Consider the following 19,034-nt stretch of genomic DNA (forward strand, 5'->3'; position numbering starts at 1 on the left):
GGTTGGACGAACTGCACACGTGCAGAGTGAAGCTTTATTTATCCTCTTCCAGAACGTCGACGTGACGTCATAATTGAGCATTCGAAGTTCTGCGTTGAGGGAACACGTTGCTCTGCAATCCACCATGCAGTTAGGGAGGTGTGGCTGTGTGGTTTCAGGAGTTCCAGCTGAATCCTTGCTTTTTCTTCCGGTCACAGTTAACAACAGTAAACATTGAGGCTTATTTAGTTTCGTTTTCTCCCGGGAACGCAGGAGAAGCTCTCCACGTGCCAGTGGGCGGCTCTCCCTGCAACAATAACTCCATTCATTCCAAAAAGATGTTTGGAGGCTGTGTCCCACAACCTTCTTTTGACACAGAGATGCGTTTATGTTCATTAGCCCCACTGACATAAACAGGCGCACAAAATGATAGAGTGGGCCGTTTTTCCTGCTATTCTACTGCATAAATAGCATTATTGCTGTCTCAGTTTTGTGACATCAAAGCACTTGCAATCATTTCCTGATCTAAAATAATCAAGTCACCATAACTTTACGGTCGGCTGCCAAGTGAGTAAACATGTCTGCCCTCAGGGGTCTGACGTCACACACAGTTTCAGAGCCTTTTGTCGTGACAAAGCTGGAGACAAAAGATTTGACTTATGTTAAAGGTTTGAGTCTATGTTTAAAGTTATTGTCAAGTTGTGATTGTGTTTATTGTGAACTACATAAACACTTAAATTATTTTTGTCTTTTTCTTTTCTGCCCTTCTTTATTATCAAATAGTGATTATGTGGGACTGCGTGCTTTGGGTAATTTGGGTCAGACAGGAGGTTTTTGCATTAAGGGCTAAACAGACATTCATAAGATGTGTTGTTTCGAGTGTTCCTATCACGTCAAGAAGTGCTTGTGCTACGGATTGAAAAAGTTTGACCCCTTTGTTAAATGATTCAACATGTTAAATGTTAAAAATGTTTCTCTTGTGCAGGAATGTCAGAGTTATGCCTGATGCCTTTTTCTGATTTCTTGAATTTTTTTTTTCTTCCATTTAGAGTAACATTGGAATTTCTGTTAAAGGTACTCCCTTTCACCCCGTTGTTTCATTTGATTTTTAAAGATTTGTGAAGGGGGGATTTTTACTGACCAATACAAGTGTGCCAGATTACAAAGTGTTCTGTCCCACTTCATCAGATCAAGGCAATATTTTCTAGGGATTTCAGAAAAGTCTCATGTGTTTATCTAAAATGTTAAATATCAGGATGAGCAGTAAAAGTCCAAATATATATAAAAAAAGATGAATAAATAGTTCCATATGGCCCAAGTTCCAAGGTGGCAACATTAATATCTATTTCAGTCTGTTTCTGTGTCCCGGAAATTACAGTTTGAATTAGTTTCTTAGTTTTAATTGGGCTAACAATACTCTCTTCAGTAAGAGGGTATGAACAGGCTGTGCAACCACAATGTCAGGGGATTATAGCTGAGTTGGAAAATAGTTTTGCTGCTTATAAATATCCTTTCTACAACACAGACATATAGACAGAAACTTAATTTGAAGCCTTTTAATAATATGACCAGCCAGTGCAAAACCCAAATGTTACTGAAGTACAAACAACCGGATCAGATAAAAGGAAAAAAAGCTTAAAACTTAAAAATTCTAAACTGGCAAATATAATGTACGATTTGATTTTCAGAGAGATTACACATACTAAAAATCACTTGACATGATGTCAAGTAATTATCACAATGTGTGAACAAAACATCATGGAACAAATACCAGGAACTAATAAAAAATCATAACATGATTCAATAAACCTTTGTATATCATCTCAAACTTACAGAAAATGCATAGAAATAATTGGAATTTCCATCCGTCAAGACATGATTTCCTTAAAAACAAATATAACACCATAGATGCTTTTTTCACATGTACAGTCATTGCAAAATAAACTATTATGTAATGTCAAACTGATATCATACATTTAACAATAAATCATTCATTTGACAGCTTCTGTCAGTAATGCCGATGCTCCAGATTATAGAAAGAAAACTAACAAATTATCTCATATTATGCAACCTGGTTTTAATGTCTGGAGGAGTGAAAATCTGCAGAACAGAAGAAGCTTCATGTACATTATATTAAAAAAGAGCATTTTGCATGAAGACAGTTTAAGTATTTTCTTCTACTTTAATGCTTGTAACAGGGTGTGTATTCAGCATTACTTTTGTTACACAACTAATGGTCTCAAAGGCTCTGCTGCTCATATCCGGTATATTGACTTAAGATATAAAAATTAGAGCCGTCAAAAATGATCTTGTTGATAAGGAGTTTACACTAAATTCCTCTTAAAAGCACTATTTGTTACATCAGATTAATGGAGGCACATTTTGTAAACATTAGCCTTGGTGTGCCGCGTAGTGAGGGAAATTAAGAAAGGATGTAGTCTCATCTCGTGGCTGGTAAGCTAATATGGAGAAAGAGAAGGGTCCTTTGTTCTTCTTCAAAACCCTGCCAGATGTTGTAAGATTATTTTCATGTGAATGTTACACACTTGAAAGAATGTTACAGTCAGGTCAATATGCCCTTCTGTTGTGGCTTGCTGGGATTGAGTTTGCCGTGATGAGCTTCCAGCATCTATTTTTGAGAATGTTGAAGAATGTTCTGGGCAGTATTTGTCTGGACAATTTGTTGTTGGATGCTACAAGAATAAATATAAGATGCATTTGCATAAAGCAAGCACATTTGTCTCCTCGGGTGTTGATGAAAATATCCCTTTAAGGTGCATTTAGAACATTTATCAAAAGTGGGATTATTTTACCATTAATCACGAGTTAACTACAGACAACCTGGTGTTAACTCACAATTGACTGCCCTGATAAAACATCAGCATATCCCTGTTTTTTCTATGTATATTCTATTTGTCGCTTTGCTCCTCTGCACCCCCTAATCCTAAACTCGACGTGGACTCATTCAAAACAGCATCCATGGCTTTCTGAAATGCATCCCTTGTAGTTTTTGCCCCTGCAGCCGCATTATATCCCGTCACACCTCCTTTTACAATCCCACCCAAAGCAGCAGACACAATTGATGCCTTTTGTGGGGCTGTCGATGCCAGTGCTGCAGCATCTGAAGGCCCTTGTACATTTTTACCAGTGGATGTAATCCCTGCCACACCAAGTAAAGCTCCTAAAACTGCACCAGTTGCTGCACCTGCTAACTTGACCATTAACTCATTGAGCACATTGGTTTTAGCCCTCTTCCTGATTTCCTCAGTTGACACATTTCCTGATGCCTGCGTTATGTCTTCTTCCTGCTTCTGTATTTCTTTTTTCACTTCTGTCAGCATCTCATTGGTGTAACACTTTCCATCATTTGCCTCACTTATCTTGTCTATTGTATGTAAGAGCTCTTCCACTTGGAACTGATTGCTCCTGTAGCGATCTTCATTGTTGAGCTTCCAGTATTTGTTATCAACAACGTGGCATCTGCCTCCACATTTCTTCACCAGATCATTCAGCTCTTTGTTTAAACTGACAAATTCCTCAATTCTCATTCCCTCATGTAGCTGGTCTCCATGAGTGAAGACAACTGCAGCATATTTCAGAGCGTCCTCAGAAAAATACTGGCAGATTTTTCTTACGACATCTTTCTCTTGCTCGGTGAATTTCTCCACTTTGAGCACAATGAGAAAAGCATGAGGCCCAGGAGCGCACTCTGTGAGACACCGAACTATCTCAGTCTTAAGGGAGTCCTCAGACCCACACGTGCCAAAGACACTGTGCATATCGATCAGAGTAAGGTTTCTTCCACTGACACACTTGGTTCTTGCTCGAGTTGGACTTCTTTCAGAAAGTGGAGAATGACTTATCTTGAACGCATCTTCTCCCAACACGGTATTAGCCAGGCTGCTTTTCCCAGCTCCAGTTTTCCCCAACAGAACAATCCTTCTCGATGTCAACACTAGGAGACAAGAATGGTATGTGAAATGCATCCAGTTTGAGTAAATGTTGGAAATGTCATCACTTTAAGTAGAAGAATCACAGTGAAAGCCGTAGACACAACAGTGATCCACCCAGAGTTCTTACAGTTTAATACAAGCGGACGTCAAGGCAGGTTTTGGGATATTTTAATCAGAACCAGTAAAGTTGTGATATAACTAATAGAAGATGTGAAGCTGACATCAACCCGTTATGAATTTTGGGTAATTGGTTTGTTGTTGTTTTTTGTCCCAGGTCCATAATGGTAAGGTTGGAGGGGCCAAACGCAGGACTTAACTGATGGCAGGTAGGTAGGTGTCAGAAAGTGAAAAACTTTATTCTAAACCAAAAAATGCCGTCTCGGAATGCAGGAAACTTTTTTTAAAATAAAGAGGGGGGAAACCAAGGAGCATAATATATACTGGGAGGGGTGATAAGGGAAGAGGTGGTAACATGATGATCAACTAAATGTTTTGAACATTTAAATCAGCAGCAAATGATTCCGGCAGTCATGGGATGAGGCTAGTTTTTAAAGTTTTTAAAGTTCAAAGTGTAGAGAAAGTGCAGCATGTTGCCAAGAGATATGAATTAAGCTTAACTCACCGTCCATGTTGTCAAACATGAAATCCCCGGAGTTACCCCAGCAGTTCGTGGTCGTTTTTGAGGCGAGGAATGATTTGTTTGTGCGGTGTTCTTGCTGTGTGTTATTGCTCCGGCTCTTTTGGCAGTTTGACCGTACTTTCATTTTCCACCGGTTTGGCCGGTTGGTTTCTATTGTTTCAGCACAGCAGCTGGAACAATGGAAAGTGTATAAAAAGTATTTGTGCATGAGGCAGGCTCCATTGTGACTTGTTAATTGAAATTTGTCCGCATGAAAGAGTAGTTTCTGTTGTCATTAAAGAGTCAATTCTGTTAATTTTGTACAGCCACATGCACAGTTGAATGGTCCTCATCCTAGTACATATGCATGAGGTGGGAATCTATAAAATGCTGTTTCTTTTTAAAAGATACTTGAATAAATGAATGTGGTTCTGAATTTAATTTGAAAAAAAAAATTCTAATGGCATATTTATTTATTTCATTGGACTTTTATTTCATAATTGTACTTATCTTTTTCACAAGGTTCAGGGGGACGATAACACTGGCAACTCAACCAAGAATAACACACACAAAAAGAGATCCTGGAAATCTTCTCAAACTATAAGTTAGATAGAACTTAATATGGTCAAAGGTCATTTCAGCTTCTTATTCTGATTTATTGCTAAAGATTTTAAAGACTTAAAAGCTGTAATTTAAAAAAAAAAAGTACATGATGACATTATTGTGTCTTCCCTGTATTCTCTTTATGTGGCAGCTGGGTGGAAAAGTATAAATACTATATATATATATACAGTATGTATATACAACAAACTCAAGTAAAGAGATATGTTCTGGTTTTGAAAGAATGAAACTTGCAGATTGTAAAGGTGGGATGTGTTCATCCACGTAAAGATTTAGAAGGAATGAGCACATTTAAAATAGTTTTTTAAAGTGTCAGGATGGAGTGAGTGTTGTGTTGTCATTCACATACTATTTTTATTTAGCTTCAAACAGCGAGGATATTAATCAATGCCAATGTAGAAGAATCCAATTAAGCAGCTTGATGTCAAATGTGATTGAGCTCCATGATTTATTTTTTTTTTTTTGCATTTAGGATTTTAAAGTGAGAGAATGAGCTTCTGCAGCATTAGGCCTCTTGATAAAAGTTTCGATATTGTCCATATCAATGACTCCATAGTAAAGATAAATGCTGTGTAAGACAGCTGCTGCACCCTTTCGTGCCGTTTTAGGGTGTAGCAAGTTTTCCATGAGTCAGAACAATTTGAAAGGAGGTGCTTAGTTTGCTTTTATTGGCACCACAGATGCGACGCTTCTCGGAAACAATTCGAAAGTTAAACAATGAAACAATAAGTAAGTCCTTTGACTTGAAGGTGTGCTGTAACAACAAACTGCAGGCACTTCATAAATTCAGTTTGTTTTTTAAAATTTGGAGACGTCCTATAAGTAACTGGGTCAGGCTTCATACAGCAGAATAACAGCTAACTCTTCATTTTTACACCAGTATGTGTTGACTTTGTTTGTCACTATTTTCAGCGATTAATTGAACATTTGGTATCTTATTATATATTTACAGCATAAATTGAATAACTGCCTTGTCTGCAGTGAACATTTAATGCTGAATTGTACCTTTACACACCTGTGGGTGCATGTTCCACTGCAGAAGCCATCAGACCTTGCAAGGATTTCTGCACCAGTCACAGGCATCAAATACTGCATATACAGCTAAAAGAAAACTGCATTAGGACAGTTACAGATGCGTGGTTAAAAATGTGCAGAACTGCACAGCAACACTCCCAAAGCGTGATAGAAACCGGCAAAAAGTGGCACGCTAAAACAAAAGCCAGTTTCAGAGGACAGCCATAGGCCTGTCAGGTGAATCTGTAACAGATGACCTTGTCCAGCAAAAAGCCAGAGCAGCTTTTGTTTTGGCCTTGGCACAGACAGCTGTGTGTTCACTGATTCTGTCCTCACCTGTGTTCTGCTGGAGTGCTCCAACAGTAGAAGTTGTCCCACAAATACTGTTTTAATTTCTTATTTTTTCAGCCATTTATTGTTGTTGTTGCAGGCTGCTTTGAATTGCTTTTTTTTTTTTTTTACAAGTTGCTGAAGTTACCTTATATCAATGTGAAGTTCACTGTCACTAAAGTCACCTCCGCTGGCTAATATGCTTTCATTGAATGAATCATTTAAATGAGGCAGTGTGCAAAGACATGATTCCTTTATTCACAGTTTACTTCTGAGTATCTTGGTTGTTTGGAAGATATTGGATAAATGCAGATGAGCATGAATCAGCTCATATGGCCCATATTCCAGCGCTCATAGAGCTCCATACCTACCAAGGATGAAAATTCACAAGGGCATAAAAGTCAGAAATGATCTTGAATTAGTTAATTTTGACTGGAAATCAAATTAAATAAATTTCAGATGATAAACTATTGCCAGTTTTAATCTATGTGAACTGGACTGTGAACTAGTTCTTGTAAAGTGTGAACTTGCACAACACTGCAATAGGGGTTACTAAAGTGAAAATCATACAATCAGCAATTAATATGTTGATTATCATGTTTCTCAATCTTATCCTAGCTGCCTTAAATCAGAGCCTTGACAAGGCATTCTTTTCAAAGGTAAAGTTGTGATGCAAAATCAGTTATAGAGATCAAATAGTGCCAAAACTAAACCAGAAAAAAACATGGAAGCTCATTTTCATTACAGACACAAAGGAATACTTAAAGATGAGCAAGTTAAAGAAGATTTTAATGAGATTTTCATGATGATACATAAAGATGTCATGATGACAGTAATCATTGTACATTCTGTGTCACAGTGGGAGGACGACAGCTGCTCTTTTTGCTGCTTTTAAAGTAAACAAATCAAAAATGTTTGAGTGGAAACAAAAATCCTTGGAACACAGACATTATTATTCACACCAAAGCGTTACAAACATGCATATTTTGTGTATGCTGTTGGCAGAAGTTTATCTTTAAAGTCCCACTCCAGCAGTCACACATTCCCAACCAACTCATCTATGTTCCACAAAATTGTAAATTTCGCTGTTTGTGCCTAAAAGAATAAAACCTGCCGCGGCATTAAAGGTATGCTCACCCACCAAACCACCTTTTATTATTCCAGAACACATACAGCCGAGTGAAAAATAAGAACAAATGCTTTGAAGAGAACACACTTTTGGCATTCAACAATTAAGGCAAAGTGGACCAGTTAGTTACACCTTTTTAACTTTTAAAACCAGTAAGTGTGACACACAACATTACTTCCCTCATTTGATCTTCCTGCTGTGTTCATTCAAAGGGATTGAAAGGATTGTAAGTTCTTTCAAACAAAGAAAGAAGATTGTTCAAAATGACCTCATATGTGTTTTGCAAAGCTTCGACTTGTTCTCCTACTTTCTCGACTACTTTCTCGACTACTTTCTCGACTACTTTCTCGACTACTTCCTCGACTACATCCTCGACTACTTCTTCGACTACTTCTTCGACTACCTGCGCTGTTGCTCCTAAAGCTCCCTCAGCTGTTAGAGCCTCTCCTACTGCCACTGCTGAGCCCAACATTCCCTCTCCTAACGTTGGTCCTAGCTGTTGTAAGTCAGTGAGCGCTACTGACACCCCAAATCTGCTTTTCATCACAACAGCCGACACCGTAGCTAGAAATCCTGTGACTGCCAAACACACAAAACCCTTTTTCCATGACTGTGCTGCACCCTCCACCTTCTTCCTAATGACATTGATTTTAGATTGTTTTCGGATTTCTTCCAGTGACATGGTTTTTGATGACTGCTTGATGCACTCTTCCTCATTTTGAATTTCTCTCTCCACATCTTGAATCATTGTATTGGTGTAGTATCCTCCAGAGTTTTCCTTCACTAGTTGTTCGATGGTCTTGAGTAGCTCTAGCCCCTGGAACTGGTTGCTTCTGTAATCATCTTGCTGGTCATTCTTCCAGTATCTGTTGTCAAAGACGTGACACCGACCTCCGCACTTCTTCACCAAATTACTCAACTCCTCACTCTGGCCAACGTACTCTTCTATTTTAATCCCTTCAGGGAGTTGGTCACCATGAGTGAAGACCACCACGGCATGCTTTAGAGCATCATCTGAGAAATACTGACATATTTTATCGATGACAGCCTGCTCTTGCTCTGTGTATTTCTCCACCTTGAGCACAAGCAGAAAGACGTGAGGTCCAGGAGCACACTCTATGATGCACCTCACTATCTCAGGCTTCATGTCCTCGTCACACCTTCCTGGGGCAAAGATATCAGGAGTGTCAATCAAAGTGAGGTTTGTCCCACTGACACATCTGGTTTCAGCCTGAGAAACCGTACATTTGTTCACTTCATTAAAACGGTTCACTTTGAATGTGGTCTCCCCAAATATGGTATTAGCCAGGCTGCTCCTCCCATTTCCAGTTTTTCCCAGCAGGACAATCCTCAATGTGTCTGACACTAAAAAGGAAAGAAAAAGGGAGGATATTGACAGTAGATCAGTGAATTTGCATGACATTTTTTTGGTAACCCATTCTTCATGGATGTACTCTGCTCAGTTATGCATAGTATCGCACGAGGTTATGCCTGAATAATTTAAGCTGAGCGGCAGAAAAGATTGGGTCAAAGTTACAACAAAGACACACAAAATGTTCTCAAACAAGCACATTTTGTTGATGTGGGAAGTCACACGTATCTGGTTCATATCAATTGACAATGGGTTAATTAAATAGGCAGTAAAAAAAAATAGAATTGTGACAAATATGCATCAATATAATCTTAAACAATCATTTTGAGGAGTTTCCTGTAATTGCAAACATAAAACCTGTATATTTTATATAATGCACCTATTGTATCAAACAAACTAGTAGATATATGAGAATATATGTAGTTTTTCTCAACATTATAAGCCAAGAGTAGCGAAATCTTGAAAGTTTCAAATTGAAACTTTTAACAGTATGCTTTTGATCATAGTTAAATGACAAATATTTAAAACCGTTCATGCAGCTTTCATTTTCTAAATGCCACAAAATCATAATCTTTGATCATTTCTATTCAAATAAAAGTATTTGGCAAAGGCTGGAAGGAACGACTTAACTTACCGTCCATGCTGTCAAATAGAAGTCTGTGCAAAAAAATCCCGAGACGTCTCAACTGTGACTCTTTTCTCTCGTGCTCTGGCTCTGACTTGCACCACGCATTGTTCTTTTTCTACCAGTCTGACTTGTTTTCTGGCAGAGAGCTGATGGTATGATCAACACACTGAGGACAGGTGCATTAAGCAACTCAATCTATAACATCTATAATACATAACAGACATTACCAAAATTCACACATGACATACTGACATCACTTAAAATCTGTACAAATTTTAATATAGTTACAGGTTTATATATTCAGGAAAAAAGGTATGGCTTTGTAGACTTGGCTGGAAACTTTGTGGACAGTATAATGTAACACTGTTGGTTCAAATCTGCTGGTCAGCTGAGGCCTATCTTGCTGGAGTTTTCTCCAGCTCCTCCTGCATGCTCCCACCGTCAGATTTATTATTGATTCTAAATTAGTCATAGCTGTAAGTCTGAGCATGAATGTTTGTATGTCATTTTCTTCATCTTTCGTTAAATGTCAGTTTATTGATGCTGTACCCCATCACCCACCAATCTGGGATAGAATCTGACTCGTACAGAATGAAGCAGATACAAAAAAAGTAAAATCTGTCACTGTTACAGTGAAAAAGCTTGGACATAGTATATGTTGTTCAAGTACAAGTAGAACTGGTATAAAGTGAAAGCATCTGCAAGATAGGGTGTGTTAGGGTGTTGGAGGCCTTAAGATATTTCCTTGTTTTCATTTCTCAAGCTATAAAGCTACAAGTGTCACAAAAATGTTGTGCTTCAGGAGCAAAAAGACCAGATGGAAAGACAACGAAAAACGATTGGTTTTGTTATAGCTAAAGTTAAATAGTGTGAGATGTGATGTGATGTGGATGCCACTAACTTTCATTCCGATCCGATTCCAAGTTAAAACAAAAGGTGATTTTGTCGATACTGATACCAATACTGATCATTTTTCCAAAGCCTAATGTGTTAAAAGAAGTAAATTTAAATGTAGTGTTTCAAACTATAGCCACTCAATGACACCAAAACTGGGATTATCTTTCTTATTCTTTATCTATAGAGCATTTTCAGTTGTAATAGAGATGAGAAATGATGATTCAAACAAAATGATTTGCTAAAAACTCGCATAGTAAATTTAGATCATGGCAACTGACCTGTAGAATGAGCAAGTGGCAATGTACCATAACCCTACAACGCATGTAGGGTTAAGTCCTGTAAATGGCTACATAACTATGTACTGCTTTGAAAAAGTACCTGTTAACATGAAATAAGTGCAGATTTGGGAATGTATCGATACTTTTAAGAAAGTATTGATCCTAAAACTGACACGTTTGGGATCGATATTTAATACTGATCTGCACAACACTACCCAAAATGCCCAACCCTGTTGTGTAGTTTTCATAAAATTAGTTTTGAATGATGCAAAACAGTCCTAGCTCTGTTGTGCAATTTATTCCATTAACTCAGTAGTGAGGACTTCATGAGCTCCTTTACTTATTAAATCATTCTGTCAGAGAGAAGATTCATGGAGTTCCTCCCGTATGATCAAGTACAGCAGCTTTAGAAGTACCTTTAGAAAACATGTATTTATTTGTATTTATTATTTTTCTGTTTCTGTCCAGCATTAGTATTGAGCTAACTGTAACAATATCTTCTCTTAAGCTATCAACTTATATTTTTAACCCAATACCAACCACAATGTTCATAGATGTTTTCCCCTTAATCAACACTTCCATATTGGATTTGATCAATCTGTCCTTGGTGACAGGCTTTGTACCACAAAGGTTGCTGTGAATAAACAATTCTTTGAATTAAAACTCTTGATCCAGAGGTGTTAGCTAATTATAGACCTATATCCAATCCCCTTTATGTCTAAGTACAATCTAAGTTATGTTAGAAGTTCTTGTAAAAATGTATTCACACAGAAATAATCAGTTTGAAGAGTTTCAGTCAGGGGTCAGAATGCATCATAGCATAGAAACAGCACTGGTGAAAGTTGACAATGATCTCACATTATTTCATTCAATTTGACTTGAATGGATTATCATTGTATTATTAGATGTTTATAAGGAATCAGATGATTTACTGTTGAACAAATGATTCTTTGACAAATAAAAATGAACTGAACCAAAAATGACTTGAAAGTTACAGTTTATTGGTCATACTGAGGTTTAAATGATATTCTGATTGGAATATCCAATATCCAATTTTACTTTGTAAAATAAAATAAAACACACAATGAATATCCCATAAATTATATACCCTGTGCAGACTGGAAGCATGGCAACATGGAAGAAGACATCAGGCAAGGAATCATAATGTGTAAATATGCATCAAACGTACAAGAACAAGTTTAACAGAGTAAGTACAACAATGGTCACGACACATCCTTCAGGTCCTGAACTGCAGGTATCATGGACAAAAAACAATAAACAAAGTAAAAGTAATCATCCTCAGATCTCATTGTGTAGATATAACTGAAGTCATTCTATCATTATAGGAACTTATGAGTTAGACAGGATTTGTATCAGTGCCCAGTTACCCTTTGATTTATTGTATGATGAATGCATTAAATGAACAGAAAGGGACAAACAGTTTATTCTAGTGCATCTAACATATTTGGTACTTCTGCAGCTGCTGCTGCAGCAGCTGCTGCAATGGCTGCAGTTAATGCTGCTCCTAGACCTAATACAGGGGCTTCTTCTGTCACTATCTTCAGTGCTCCACTTAGGAACACTTTCAACAGCACCCCTGATGTTACACCTGCAGTGTTTTGCAACAGCTTTCCACTGACGTTAGTTTTGGCCTGTTCCAGTATCACATCTGGTGAGAGGTTTGCAGATGACTCTTTAATGAGCTCTTGCTCCACTTCTATTTCTTTCTCCACTGCCTGTAGAAAATCAGAGGTGTAGTAACTTTTGTTGTTTGCCTCAATAATCTTGTCAACGGTGTTGAGCAGCTTGTTCACCTGGAAGTCGTTGCTCCTATAGTCATCCTGTGGGTTGTTTTTCCAGTACTTGTTATCGATGACGTTGCACCGGCCGCCACACTTCTTCACCAGATTATTCAACTCTTCACTCAGACTGACAAACTCCTCGATCGTCATTCCTTCAGGCAGCTGGTCACCGTGAGTGAAGAGCACTGTGGCATATTTCAAAGCTTCCTCTGAGAAATAACTGTTCAGCGTCTCTATGACCTCCTTCTCCTGTACGGTGAATTTCTCTATCTTGAGCACGATAAGAAAAACATGAGGGCCAGGAGAACATTTTATGATGCAATTCGCTACCACAGGCTTCATTTCCTCCTCAGGCCTCTTTGTGTCAAAAAGTCCAGGGGTGTCAACAAAGAAAATACTTTTTCCATTGACACATCTTGACACAGTTTGACATTCAGTTGTTCCAGATTCGGGTGAATCGTCGGCGGCAAACACATTCTCTTTGAATAAGGTGTTGGCGAGGCTGCTTTTCCCAGCTCCAGTCTTACCCAAGATCACAATCCTTCTCGAAAACTCTGTAACACAAGAATAACTGTATGATATACATGTTGACGTGTGACACCTTAAACAGCCTCGACCCCTGAGAGATGTGCTCTTACGCCTCAAAACAGTGTTGAAATATGTATCATTGTATGTCGCATTTCCAATAACATTAATAATTTAGTTTGCACACAAAATAATATTAAAACCAAAAGGAAAAGAAAAACACAAATTTTTCAAGGTTTTTTAAAAAAAACATCTAAAACATGATTGATAAACTTTGCTTTGCTTTTCTTTGGGGCAGTGATATTAGATGATAAAAAAGCAACTGCATCATTTGTACTCATTTTGAGTTTAATAAATACCAAAGCAGAATGGCAGAGAAGCTCAGTTAAGTTCACTTTGATACATTTCTCACTGTGAAATGATCACAGTATCATCTGTTATTGTGAGTATTTTCTTTTGTTGCTTAATTAGCATTTACATAAAAACTCAGTTGGGTGAAAAGTAGGGATTCAAATTCATGTAGAGATGTTACTCATTCCAGATAAGAAAGTAGTTTTTCTTTTCTTTTCACTGGAAGACTGAGAACACTCTTTACTTTAATTTAGTGTAATTTGAACAACTGGATCTTGGTAAAATAAACACGACTTCACAGAAAAAGACAACCTGAAAATGTTAACTTCATCTGACAAAAATGTGAATGTTGAACATCATCAACTTATTGCCAACAATCCTCTCAACAGACTTATGTTATTCCTTTATCCGTGTTGTCATTTGTGCATATTATCACTATCAACATAGAATGAATAACAGTGACTTACCATCAGGGATGGACTGGGAACAATTTTCATCACTCTCAGGTTTTGACTCGGCGGATCCCATTTTTGCACACAAAGCAATTTAAAACATATAAGTTATCCAGAATGCACGCTTTGAACCAAACAGATGAGTGCAGAGATCAAAACGGATCCCAGGAGGCTGTGACCGTGCCTTTCGCTGTCTTTCTCCACCTGTCGGACTTGTTTCTCAGCAGATAAATGGTATGAATGCATCACACAAACACAAGTCATGAGAACAGGCTTGGCTGCATGTCAAAGATCTAAATTCTGTTTTTCATTTACTTAAGAAATTGCATTGTGTATTCCATGTGATACTATTAGACGTGTGTCTTTTTTACCTATTAACCATTTACCTACAACCATCCACGCTCACACTTGCTCCTTGAGTTAGTATCACTGAACATCTCATTCAAATCTTCTTTAACTTGCTCATCTTTAAGTATTCATTTGTGTCTGTAATGAAAATGAGCTTCCATGTTTTTTTTCTGGTTTAGTTTTGGCACTATTTGATCTCTATAACCGATTTTGCATCACAACTTTACCTTTGAAAAGAATGCCTTGTCAAGGTTCGGATTTATGGCAGCTAGGATAAGATTGAGAAATGATAATCAACATATTAATTGCTGATTGCAGGAACATGTGGAGCTCCATGTATATTTTGATTTTCATTCATTTTAGTAACCCCTATTGCAGTGTTGTGCAAGTTCACACTTTACAAGAACCAGTTCACAGTCCAGTTCACATAAATTAAAATAGTTAATAGTTTATCATTTCCAGTCCGAAAATGAGTTAATTTCTCACTTTTATGCCCTTGCAAATTTTCATCCTTGTATGGTAGATCTGGAGCTCAATGAAGCGCTGGAATATGGGCCATCTGAGCTGATTCATGCTCATCTACATATATCCAAACATGTCTTTGCACGCAGCCTCATTTATATGATTCATTAATTTGTGTGTATCAATGAAAGCATATCAGCCAGCGAAGGTGACTTCAGTGACACAATTAATTTCACATTAAAATAAGATAACTTCAGCAATTTAAAAAAAACAAACAAAAAAAAAAAAACCCAATTCAAAGCAGCCTGCAACAACAACATTAAATGGCTGAAAAAATAAGAAATTAAAACAGTATTTGTGGGACAACTTCTGCTGTTGGAGCACTCCAGCAGAACACAGGTGAGGACAGAATCAGTGAACACACAGCTGTCTGTGCCAAGGCCAAAACAAAAGCTGCTCTGGCTTTCTGCTGTACAAGGTCATCTGTCAGATTCACCTGACAGTCCTCTCACTTGTTTAAATCCTTTATATATATATATATACAGTATTTGATGCATGTTCAGCATTAAATGTTCACTGCAGACAAGGCAGTTATTCAATGCAGCAGGTTCATCATTCAGAGACTGCTTTGTTTGGTTCAAAGCTCACAGACAATATAAATGCCACTCATGAATGCATTCTTCATATCAGGATCAAGACTGAACTTTAAGAATAACTAGAATAACGCAGCAATGTTAAGCAATCGGTAAATATACTGTCTGTGATCACAGGGAAATATTTAACATGTTCAGATTGATAAAACCCCCTCGTCACACATATAAGCGCACGTCAACACACATTCATAAGCAAAAGTGATGGCCATTCAGACGCGCTCAGTGCTTTGCTCTTAAATGATATTGTGTAGTCGTGGTGAACTTTGGCACGCCGTCAAATGTGGAAGAGTTTGTACTGAATGCTACTTTTGCTTGTGTTTTTTTAATTCCACACAAAGTGTTTGATGGTCTGCAGTGTTGAGCTGCAGTTTGCCTGCAGTTTGTTGTTACAGCACACCTTCAAGCCAAAGGTCTTACTTATTGTTCCATTGTTTAACATTCTAATTATTTCCGAGAAGCGTCGCATCTGTGGTGCCAATAAAAGCAAACTAAGCACCTCCTTTCAACTTGACTCATGGAAAACTTGCCACACCCGAAAAAGGCACGAAAGGATGCAGCAACTGTCTTGCACAGCATTTATCTTTACTTTGGAGTCATTAATATGGACAATATTGAAAGTTTTATCAAGAGGCCTAATGCTGCAGAAGCTCATTCTCTCACTTTAAAATCTTAAATGCAAAAAAAATAAAAAATCATGGAGCTCAATCATGTTTGACATCAAGCAGCTAATTAAATCTTCTACATTAGCACTGATTAATATCCTCCCTGTTTGTAGCCAAATAAAGATAGTAAGTGAATGACAACATGGATGATCAGAACACATCCCACTTTTACAATCTGCAAGTTTCTTTCTTTGCAACTGTGTATGTAGACGTAAGGAATGAGCGACCTTTTGTCGGGTATGTTTACCAGAAACTACTCTTTCATGCCGACTAATTAGAGTTATCAAGTCACAATGAAGCCTGCCTCATGCACAAATACTTTTTATACACTTTTCACTGTTCCAGCTATCGGTACTGGAATAATAGAAACCAACCAGCCAAACCGGTGGAAAATGAAAGTACGGTCAAACTGCCAAAAGAGCCGGAGCAATAACACACAGCAAGAGCACCGCACAAACAAGTCATTCCTCGCCTCAAAAACGGCCACGAACTGCTGGGGTAACTCCGGGGATTTCATGTTTGACAACATGGACGGTGAGTTAAGCTTAATTCATATCTTTGTCAACTCTTGGCAACATGCTGCACTTTCCCTACACTTTGAACTTTAAAAACTTTAAAAACTAGCCTCATCCCATGACTGCCAGAATCATTTGCTGCTGATTTAAATGTTCAAAACATTTAGTTGATCATCATGTTACCACCTGTTCCCTTATCACCCCTCCCAGTATATATTATGCTCCTTAGTTTCCCCCCTCTTTCTTTAAAAAAAAGTTTCCTTCATTCCGAGACGGCATTTTTTAGTTTAGAATAAAGTTTTTCAGTTTCTGACACCTACCTACCTGCCATCAGTTAAGTCCTGCGTTTGGCCCCTCCAACCTTACCATTATGGACCTTGGACAAAAAACAACAACAAACCAATTACCCAAAATTCACAACGGGTTGATGTCAGCTTCACATCTTCTATAAATTATATCACAACTTTACTGGTTCTGATTAAAATGACGTCCATTACGTCTGCTTGTAGTAAACTGTAAGAACTCTGGGTGGATCACTTTTGAGTCTACGGCTTTCACTGTGGTTCTTCTACTTATTTGCAAGCAAAAGCCTCAAAGTGATGACATTTCCAACATTTACTCAAACTGGATGCATTTCACATACCATTCTTGTCTCCTAGTGTTGACATCGAGAAGGATTGTTCTGTTGGGGAAAACCGGCGTTGGGAAAAGCAGCCTGGCTAATACCGTGTTGGGGGAAGATGCGTTCAAGATAAGTCATTCTCCACTTTCTGAAAGAAGTCCAACTCGAGCAAGAACCAAGTGTGTCAGTGGAAGAAACCTTACTCTGATCGATATGCACAGTGTCTTTGGCACGTGTGGGTCTGAGGACTCCCTTAAGACTGAGATAGTTCGGTGTCTCACAGAGTGCGCTCCTGGGCCTCATGCTTTTCTCATTGTGCTCAAAGTGGAGAAATTCACCGAGCAAGAGAAAGATGTCGTAAGAAAAATCTGCCAGTATTTTTCTGAGGACGCTCTGAAATATGCTGCAGTTGTCTTCACTCATGGAGACCAGCTACATGAGGGAATGAGAATTGAGGAATTTGTCAGTTTAAACAAAGAGCTGAATGATCTGGTGAAGAAATGTGGAGGCAGATGCCACGTTGTTGATAACAAATACTGGAAGCTCAACAATGAAGATCGCTACAGGAGCAATCAGTTCCAAGTGGAAAAGCTCTTACATACAATAGACAAGATAAGTGAGGCAAACGATGGAAAGTGTTACACCAATGAGATGCTGAAAGAAGTGAAAAAAGAAATACAGAAGCAGGAAGAAGACATAACGCAGGCATCAAGAAATGTGTCAACTGAGGAAATCAGGAAGAGGGCTAAAACCAATGTGCTCAATGAGTTAATGGTCAAGTTAGCAGGTGCAGCAACTGGCGCAGTTTTAGGAGCTTTACTTGGTGTGGCAGGGATTACATCCACTGGTAAAAATTTACAGGGACTTTTATATGTTGCAGCGCTGGCATCGACAGCCCCACAAAAGGCATCAATTGTGTCTGCTGCTTTGGGTGGGATTGTAAAAGGAGGTGTGACGGGATATAATGCGGTTGTAGGAGCAGAAACTACAAGGGATGCATTTCAGAAAGCCATGGATGCTGTCTGGAATGAGTCCACGTAGAGTTTAGGATTAGGGGGTGCAGAGGAGCAAAGCGACAAATAGAATATACATAGAAAAAACAGGGATATGCTGATGTTTTATCAGGGATGTCAATCGCTTTAAAAATTCCACTGTGATTTAACACAAGATTGTCTGTAGTTAACTCGTGAATAATGGTAAAATGATCCCACTTTTGTTAAATTTTCTAAATGCACCATAAAGGGATATTTTCATCAACACATAAGGAGACAGTGCGCTTGCTTTATGCAAATGCATCTTATATCTATTCTTGTAGCATTCCACAATAAATTATCCAGACAAATACTGTCCAGAACATTCTTCAGCATTCTCAAAGATAGATGTTGAAAGCTCATCACGGCTTACCAGCCACGAGATGAGCCTCACTACGGGGCACACCGAGGCTAATATTTGCAGAATGTGCCTCCATTAATCTGGCATAGCAAATAGTGCTTTTAAGAGGAATTTAGTGTAAACTTCTTATCAACAAGATAATTTTTGACGGCTCTAATTTTTATATCTTAAGTTAATATACTATATGAGCAGCAGAGCCTTTGAGACCATTAGTTGTGTAACAAAAGTAATGCTGAATACACACCCTGTTACAAGCATTAAAGTAGAAGAAAACACTTAAACTGTCTTCATGCAAAATGCTCTTTTTTAATATAATGTACATGAAGCTTCTTCTGTTCTGCAGATTTTCACTCCTCCAGACATTAAAACCAGGTTGCATAATATGAGATAATTTGTTAGTTTTCTTTCTATAATCTGGAGCATTGATATT

General features: G+C 38.1%; 2 protein-coding genes across 2 annotated transcripts; one reads left to right on the forward strand and one right to left on the reverse strand.

The window, feature by feature from the left end:
* Positions 1-2,849: 2,849 nt before the first annotated feature.
* Positions 2,850-14,153, reverse strand: LOC140281695 (GTPase IMAP family member 8-like). Its single transcript, XM_072376190.1, has 7 exons — positions 13,966-14,153; positions 12,282-13,176; positions 9,652-9,674; positions 7,953-9,010; positions 6,188-6,261; positions 4,555-4,742; positions 2,850-3,934 (listed from the first exon to the last, which is right to left on the reverse strand). Exons 1-7 carry the CDS (start codon positions 14,024-14,026, stop codon positions 2,889-2,891), a joined length of 3,345 nt encoding a protein of 1,114 aa, XP_072232291.1. The 5' UTR covers positions 14,027-14,153; the 3' UTR covers positions 2,850-2,888.
* A 2,366-nt stretch (positions 14,154-16,519) lies between these two features.
* Positions 16,520-18,272, forward strand: LOC140281487 (GTPase IMAP family member 7-like). Its single transcript, XM_072375919.1, has 2 exons — positions 16,520-16,609; positions 17,250-18,272. The coding sequence occupies exons 1-2, from the start codon at positions 16,591-16,593 to the stop codon at positions 18,251-18,253; spliced, it is 1,023 nt and encodes a 340-aa protein (XP_072232020.1). The 5' UTR covers positions 16,520-16,590; the 3' UTR covers positions 18,254-18,272.
* The last annotated feature ends 762 nt before the right edge of the window (positions 18,273-19,034 follow it).

Source organism: Leuresthes tenuis, unplaced genomic scaffold (assembly GCF_036924035.1).
Source record: "Leuresthes tenuis unplaced genomic scaffold, fLeuTen1.0.hap1 SCAF_22, whole genome shotgun sequence".
NCBI lineage: Eukaryota > Metazoa > Chordata > Actinopteri > Atheriniformes > Atherinopsidae > Leuresthes > Leuresthes tenuis.